This window comes from Tupaia chinensis, unplaced genomic scaffold (assembly GCF_000334495.1).
Source record: "Tupaia chinensis unplaced genomic scaffold, TupChi_1.0 Scaffold148822_1, whole genome shotgun sequence".
NCBI classification, from domain to species: Eukaryota; Metazoa; Chordata; class Mammalia; order Scandentia; family Tupaiidae; genus Tupaia; species Tupaia belangeri.
In genome coordinates, this window is record NW_006208669.1 from 327,387 (window position 1) to 336,560 (window position 9,174).

The 9,174-nt window shown below is 37.8% G+C and overlaps 1 protein-coding gene across 1 annotated transcript; it reads right to left on the bottom strand.

Annotated features, from left to right (window-relative positions):
- Positions 1–750: 750 nt before the first annotated feature.
- LOC102497156 (olfactory receptor 7A10) lies at positions 751–1,716 on the bottom strand. The gene has a single exon (XM_006170664.2). The coding sequence runs from the start codon at positions 1,714–1,716 to the stop codon at positions 751–753; it is 966 nt and encodes a 321-aa protein (XP_006170726.2).
- Positions 1,717–9,174: the final 7,458 nt, after the last annotated feature.

The following is a 9,174-nucleotide window of genomic DNA, read 5'->3' on the forward strand; positions in this document are numbered from 1 at the left end:
AAAAATAAAAATAAGAAAAACAAGAAGACCTTGGCATCTGATAGAAAGTGGATAAACTGCTGAGTGAAGCAAGTCAGGATATGAAAGAGAGACATTGTATGTCTTCACTTCACATATACCAACTGTGTGCACTCTATGGTGGAAACTGAGAGACTGGAGGACAAAGAAGCTCTGAAAATGGTTATAGACTCTGAAGACTATATGGAAAGAGGGTGAGATTAAGGGGAGGTAATTAATCTTAAGCACTTCAAGGAGTTATAATTACAGCCACACTAAAGTATTCAAGAAGAAACAAGCAAATATTTAAAGAAACAACATAAAGCACATCAATAAATCCTTTAATTAAATTACCTTAATAGTATTAGTTACCAAATGTAAATGTGCTTTTTGTTTTGCTTTGTTTTGTTTTCTAGTTGTTTTTTTTCTTGTTGTTCTCTTTTTTATAGGCGCAACCCAACCCAAAAAAGTTATTTTAGTAACAAAATTAAAAAAATTATTTGGAATGATATACATCCTTTGAGAATACGATATTCTTAGGAGTTGCATATTGTCCTATAAGATAATGAAAATTTTAAAGTATTTCTGATACAAGGCTAGAAACAACTTTGGGAAAGTAGAAAAATGGCAAAGAAAAAATTTGCTCATATATGAGAAGGTAGAAAGCTGAATACAGTGTTACTTCAATTGTGTAGACAAGTACTTTCACAATTTGATTTGAAAATTATAAGTCCATGACTTTAAACTCTGAAATTATGTGTTACTTAAGCTCAAGGTCATTGACCCTTTCACAGTTTCCCTTCCAAAGACTGTTTTCAGAGCCCTCTTTATGTCTTTATTCCTCAGACTGTAGATGAAGGGGTTCAGCATGGGGGTGACCACAGTGTACATCACCGAGGCTTTTGCACTTGTGTGTGAGCTGTGGGTAGCACCAGCACTAAGGTACACACCCATGCTTGTACAATAAAATAAGAAGACAACCAAGAGGTGAGAGACACAGGTGGAAAATGCTTTGTACTTCCCTTGAACTGATGAGATTTCACAAATAGACAAAACTATATTACAGTAAGAGTAAAGGATCCCAGTGAGGGGACCACCCTCCAGCAGCACAGCTGCAAAATAGATCACCATGTCATTAAGAAAGGTGTCAGAGCAGGCCAGGTGAACCACCTGATTAAGTTCACAGAAAAAATGGGGAATTTCCACTAGCACACAGAAGGACAGCCGCAATGCCATTAAGCTATGTAACAGGGAATACACGACACTCATGATCCAAGATGTCAAAACCAGCTTTCCACAGAGCCAGGGGTTCATGATGGCCGTGTAGTGCAGGGGGTGACAGATGGCCACGTACCGGTCATAGGCCAACACAGTCAAGAGGAAGTCATCCAACACTGCAAAGACTAGGAAAAAGAATATCTGAGAGATGCAGCCTGCATAGGTGATGACCTTGCTCTGTGTCTGGATGTTCACCAGCATCTTTGGGACAGTGGTGGAGGTGAAACAGATGTCAGAAAAGGACAGGTTGGAGAGGAAGAAGTACATGGGGGTGTGCAGATGGGAGTCTGAGATGGTGGCCAGGATGATGAGCAGGTTTCCACACACAGTGATCAGATACATGGAGAGGAAGAGCCCAAATAGGAGGGGCTGCAATTCTGGTTTCTCTGAAAGTCCCAGAAGATGAAATTCTGAAATTTGTGTATTGTTTCCTATTTCCATGGTGATTCCCTGAAAAGAGGAAAATAAGACAGCTAATTTCCCACAAACCGGTATTACTCACATAGGTCAAATACCATAGTATTTTTTCGTCACAACGTTATTGTCTATATTTTCGTATGGATCTAATCCCCTTTAGGCTTTCACAGTGCCATCTCTGCTTATCTCACTTCTTTGTTCCCATAGATCATGTATTCTACAGGATTAACTTATTTATTGACAAATGCTAATTATACACACTTATGGAGTATAATGTGATTTCTCAATAAGTTTTTGTTTTTTAGTTTTGTCATAGGGCACATACACTCACCAGAGAGAGAGAGAAGGAAAGTGAGAAATATTGGGCATGCATACACTCATGTCTGGCATGTTTTCCAAGCCACCAGATCTTGAACTTGACCTGCACAGTCCGCCATGTGCTAGCCAGTCACCTTAGCCACCACACCACCAGCTTTCCTCATAGCTGCAACTTTATGTCCATTGAAAAACAACCCTCTTTTTACCCCCTTCATCAATCACCTGGCAACCACCATTCTGTTGTCTCCTTCTACGATTCTGGCTACTTCAGATATCTTAGTTAGTGGTCTTCAAAGGTCCTCCATGAATCACAATAGATCTCTCCTAATTTTTATCTGTTGTTAACTTCTCTAACATCTGAATTATAAGTGTCACAATTTGTGGGTCGAGCAGTTGTAGAGTCACAATTTGGAATATAAGAGCTCAAGTAAGCATGTTCTGAGGTCTGCTCATGTTCTACAAAACACAAACACACACATACACAAACACACCAGCGCACACAACCAACTATGACCTCCTGGAGTCCTCAGCCACGTTGATTAGGGAAAAAATTAATATGAGACCATTCTGCAATACCAAATCATCTTTCCCCTAAAATATGTAGAAAAGGTGCCCAAACTCCATTTACTAAGCTTTCCATAGACAAATAAATGTGGACCTTATTTTAACACAACTGTTTTATCATTTGTTTTTAAAGAAACAAAAATATCTGCTCATTAAAATGAAGGGGAACAGCAGATGGCATATTGGTTATGTCGAGCAGATAGCATATTGGTTATGTCGATGGACTATGACATGGATAACTATGTTTCAAGTCCTGGACTTGGTGGCTTGAAACTCACACTGGGTACGTGTTCATATATGCCAAGATCCCAAGAGGATAAGGGAGGGGAGGAGACTGCAGTGTGACCAGCCTCCCAGGGTTGGTCTCTATCTCTCTGTCTCTATCTCTCTCTGGCAAGCCCACAGGCCCTAAGGCAAAAACTCTAAAAAAATTAAAATGAAGAATAAAGGGATCAGTAGGTGGCATGATGGTTAAGGTGCTGGACTCCCACATGCCAACCACAGTTCTAGTCCTGGACCCAGCAAGTTGAAAAATCACCCTGGTTACATATGCATGTGTGCCCAAAATCCTAAGATGAGAATGAATAAGAAGGGATTTCAGCGTGGCTATGCCTCCCCAGGGGAGGCATACCTCTCTCCCATCTCTCTCTCTCTCTCTCTCTCTCTCTCTCTCTCTCTCTCTCTCTCTCTCTCTCTCTCTCTCTCTCTCTCTCTCTCTCTCTCTCTCTCTCTCTCTCTCTGTGTGTGTGTGTGTGTGTGGCATGCACACACACACACACACCTTATGGTAAACATCTCCCCTCCAAAAAAAGAAGAAAATGTTCATAAGAAGGGAAAATATATATAATAAACTCAGTTGGCCCTGAGAGATGGTAATGAAAAGAAAGCTTCCTTGGTCCTGAGGTATGTCAAGGCCAGTTACATCCCTGTATGCCCAACATAAGTAATAAAGCAGCTAAAAATAATGTATTTGATACAGAATAGAGTGATGTATGTTAGTGCCTGTACACCTTACAGACTGAACTCCCCAAAAGAACAATGAGCAAAGCCAATAAACTCACAATTCACAAAAAGAAATAACCAAGAAGCCATCTGCATTTGAGCTGTCAGGAATCCCTTTCACATGGCATGCATGAACTGATTTTTTTAATATTTTGCTTCAATTTTTTTTCAGTTTTTTTCTTTCTTTCTTTTTTTCTTTTACCTTTATCACTTTGCTATCAGACCTCTACATGCTGAATGTCTAGATAGGTCTAAGTGCCCAGTAGCCAAACATCTGAATGCTATTAGTGTAAGAATAATCCTCAATTCCCACAGAGTCGGCTGCACAAATGGAGAAAAACGGAACTGCAGAGAGATTGCAGATCACATCCTCATGCACACCTCTGAATGCTCAGATTTAACTTCGTGAACTTTGGAAGAAACGTGTAATCCATCAGATAACCAGAAACCACCACAAAAGTACAAGAAACATGAGAAACCAAGAAAATATCTCTCTTCCCAAGGGAAAAGAGCAACTCCTCATCGTTCACAGACAGTACAATGAAACTTGTAGAAATGTTAGATAAAGAATTTAGAATATTCATAGTGACAAAGCTAACAGAGATGCAAGAGAAGAGAGAAAATGAACTCCAGACAATGCAGGAGAAAAAAAAAAAAGTTCCAGGAGGTGAGGAAGTTCTTGCATGAGTTGAAGGAGGAAATGCACACAATAAAAAAGAAATCAAACGGAACTGTTACAGGAACTCAAAACCTCCCTTGGAAATACTAAAAGCAGATTAGGTCATGTAGAACATTGAATCTCAAATGTAGAAGACAAAAAAACTGTTAGAGATGAAGTATGTACTACAGGAACTCAAAACCTCCCTTGGAAGTACTAAAAGCAGATTAGGTCATGAAGAACATTGAATCTCAAATGTAGAAGACAAAATCTCTGATCTAGAAAAATTCACCAAGACTGAGAAAATAACCCAAAAAACTGAGAATAATATATGAGAAATACTAGATACTATTAAACATCCAAACATCCAGATAATCCCATAAGGTGAAGAAACTTAATAAGGGCATTGATAATCTATTCCATGAAATCCTGGAAGAAAACTTCCCAAACCTAGACAGATATACAAATATCTAAACCCAAGAAACACAAAGGACCCCAAATAGAATCAACCCAAAATGATCTTCTCTAAGGAACATCATTGCCAAATTGGCCAAAACCACAAAGACAAGCCACTAAAATCGGCAAGAGAGAAACACCAGGCTACTTACAAAGGCTAGCCTATCGGTCTAACAGCAGACCTCTCATGAGAAACAGTGAAAGCAAATGAAGAATGGGAAAATAGATTCAAAGTGTTAAGTTAAAAACAAATTCAACCAAAAATACTATACCCAGCAAGATTATTCTTCATATGGGAGGAAAGGACAAAAACATTGTCATATAAACAAAACCTGAAGGAATTTGTCAACACCAGACTAACTCTCCAGGAAGTTCTGAAGGGAGTGCTGTACCAGGAAAACTAAAGACAGACACATGGAAATGAGTCCAAAAAACAACCAAGAAAATGGTCCACTTGATGGTAGGGACAAGTCCAGAGTTCAAAGTTAGCTTCCAGCATTCAAATGGAAAGATTGGACAACAGAAGAGAGATTTGTTACATGAGACTGAACTGGTGAAATAGAATTTTATGACTTGTGACTAAAACATTACTGATTTTCTTCTATGCTTTCTTTACCAGATTTAAGGATTTTTGTCTTCTCTTGAGTTGTTGATAGGTATATCTACTTACTACTTGAACAGAATCCTAACCATTTTCCTGACTTTAAGTTTCAAGCAGATTTCTCTTAACATTTTTATTTTGATTTTAAAGTTAAAGCTGCTTTTCTTGAAATTAAAAATACATTTAAAACTATCTATTTAATGATTGCAGTAATATAGCCTCAGCTAGGTGCAACTTTATAGTATGCTCATTCTACTCACTGATTTTTATGCCTAAAGTCAGACATGTGTTTACAGATGTGTATATATTAGCTATTTGCTCTTGAAAGTACTTAGATTAAGATATTTCATTAATCAATAAAATGTGAAAAAAAAATCATAGAAAGCAACTGTAGACACCAGAGACAGTGTGGGAGGAGGGTGGGAAATAGCAGAGGGTAAGAAGTAGGTAACAAGGGGGAGGAGCAAAATATATAAGAAACAAGTAACAAGGGGGGAGGAGCAAAATATATAAGAAACAAGAAATGAAAAATCATTCATTGACAATAACGTGTATGTAATATCCTTGATTAAGCCAATAGATAGTGTTTTCTGGATGGAAAATCTCATTTTGTATGCTGTGATAATGTACAGTGAATGAGTGTAAAATAAATAAATTTAAAATAAAAGTAAATTAATTCATTTTTAAAAAGAAATATCCAAAATGTGACAAAAGAAGAGAATCTTTAAAGAAAAGGTAAAAGTCTATAGAATTATGTTAAATTAAAAATTCATGGAATCAGAAAACTGGGTTTTGCATCTCAGATCTAGTCCTCAGTGACTCCCCAGCAGAGAACAGAGCAGAAATCTCATAGCTTCAAACACAACTCCACCCTCCATGAAGAATGCAACTCTGGGACTATCACTGGCATGGTGTTTCAGGCACTGGATTCTCATATGGCTGGCCATAGTTCAAGTCTTAGACAAACAGCTTAAAAAATCATACCTGGTCCATATGCACTTACTCAAAATCCCTAGGAAAAAAAAGGGATTTTGATGTGGCCATTCTTCTGGAGAGTGATTTCTCACTTTCCCTCTCTCTGTCTTTCTCCTGTAAGTACGTATTGTTCTATGGCAAAAACCAGGAATAAAAATTGTTTTAAAAATCCCATCTCTTCTCATTGTTTTTCCTCAAACCCTCCTCTTTCACATACACTATATCTGTATTTACATCTGTTTACTGTGTTTCTATATCCTTCAGTCAATCCCTTTCTCCTCTACACTTTCCAACCTGCCCACACTGAGCTCCCAAGCACTGACCTTCATTTGACGTTAAACAGAATCCAGAGCTTCAATATTCACTTTTACATATTCTGCTTCCCTCTGCTTGGAGTCTCTGTCACTGGTATATTTGGAACTTTTTATTCCCTTTCCTTTTCAAGAACATTGACTCTTTCAGCACAGCCTCCATCATCTTTTTTAAAAAAATTTTTTAATACTCTCAAAGGAAAAGAACACTTCCTGCATGTACTTATTTAATATAATATAATTTAATACTTTTGTCAGACAGGGAACAAAATGCATCAATCTCTTGGCTCTTGCTAGACTGGTTTGACTCTCAGGTGATCTCAGGCAGACGTCCTTGGCATTCATAATCTCTGAACCAGTCCTGCAGTACCTACCAGGCTCTCAGACTCACTTGTACTGGGTCTTAGACAGAACAATCTTCTTGGAGAAAGGTGAATTTCTCCCTGGATGGATGATGATGGAAATTCAAGTTATGTCCCCAGACAAGACACAATGAAAGAATTAAGCCCAGTTCCCTAGCCAAATTATCTCAAATATCTCAAATCCAAAAATAATTACTATGTCTTTTCCAACCTAAGACTGTCCTCCTTATGGACAATGACAGAAGAAATATTTACACCTCCCTATATCTGCTCATTAAGTACGTTTCATCCTTATAACTACAACCTCTTAGTAGCTGACTTCCCTCATGGATATTGGTGTGGAAAGGAAAGACAATTTTCCTACTTATTTACTGTTCTCAAGAGACCAAGTTGAAAGTGTAATGAATCCATCTTTATTACACGTTTTCTGTGAAACTCTCCTGCCTCCAAAGGTCATTAGCACCTTTCACCAACCATAAGCTAAAATTTAATTGTCATGGGTCAGCAGGGGCATGGAGGTTAAAGTGCAGGATTCCACAAGGCTGACTGCCCAGTTAGAGTTCTGAGCTCAGTGAATTGAAAATCATGCTGGATGCATGTGCTCCTGTGTCCAAATCACTAAGAGGAGACTGGAGAACATGGGATTGTAGTGTGGCCATCTCCCCTGGGGAGTGATTTCTCACTTTCTCTCTCTCTCCCTCTTTCTCTCTGTCTCTCTTTGACAAGTGTACTCACTCAATAGCGAGCTAAAATAAAAGAAAAATTAAAAAGTGACTAAACTGATGTTCCATTAGAGGTAACTAGGAGAAACTGAAAGGACATATATTTTTACAGGAAATTTGAGACCTTGAATCAAATGACTGGGATGGGAATTCAAGCTCTTGTGAGTCATCCTTTGATCATGCATTTTGAAGAGAATCAAGTACAAAGGAAACATATATTGGATGATATTGATATTTGTTCATTCACTATCACTTCAGCAGTTATACCAAAATTTAAGAGGGGACAGTAATTCATTTTTAAGCACTTCAAGGAGTTATCATTACAGTCAGCACAGGAAGTATTCAAGGAGAAACAGGAAGATGTTTAATGAAACACAGCAGTCAAACCTTCACCCCAATGAACAAATATACGTCCACATGGATGTCAATTTTATGTACTTCAACAAGTAGATGAACAGGATATGTAAGAACACAGTGCATAGTTAATACAATGTATGAACAAAAAGTTAGCTTCATCATATTTAAGGCTACGTCTGACTCTAAGGCAATGTTATATTTGTTCAATTATTTGTTTAAATTTGTCTTTCCATATACAATGCATTACACAGGTAGCTGAAAAAAATTTTATTCATTATAGAATATGTTGGTGTGTGTGAGGAGAGAGACCAAGAGCTAGAGGGAGACAGAGAGAGAGACATAAAGAGAGAGAAACACCACAAAGGCACAAGAAATATGAGAACCCAAGATAATATTTCCCCCACAAGGACAAATAAAAATTCCTCTTTGCCCACAAACAATGGAACTGGTGGAAATGTCTGATAAAGAATTTATAATATTCATAGTGACAAAGTTAACAGAGATGCAAGAGAAGAGAGACAATGAACTCCAGAAGAGGTAAGGAGAATAGAGTCGAGGGAGTTCTAAGAGGTGAGGAAGTTCTTGCACAATCTGAAAGAGGAAATACACATCATAAAAAATAATGAAATGGTGCTCTTAGAGATTAAGGCTGTACTACAGGAAATTGAAACCTCCCTTGTAAGTATTAAAAAACGACTAGATCATACAGATCGGATCTCAGATGTAGAAGGCAGAATCTCTGGCCTAGAAAAATCCACCACAAAGACTGAGAAAATAGTCCAAAAATATGAGAATAATATATGAGAAATACAAGATACCATTAAATGCCCAAACATCCAGATAATTGATATCCCAGAAGGTGAAGAGACTCATAAGGGCATTGATCATCTATTCCATGAAATCCTGGAAGAAAACTTCCCAAACCTAGCAAGGCATTAAAAGATCCTACCCAAGAAATACATAGGACCCCAAATAGAATCAACCCAAGAAGATCTTCAAGATACATTATGCCCAGTTTGACCAAAACTACAAACAAAGACAACATACTCAGACTCACAAAAGAGAAATGATAAGTTACCTACAAAGGATATTCTATCAGGCTAACAGTTGCCCTCTCATTGGAAACAATGTGAGCAAGAAAAGAATGGGAAAATAT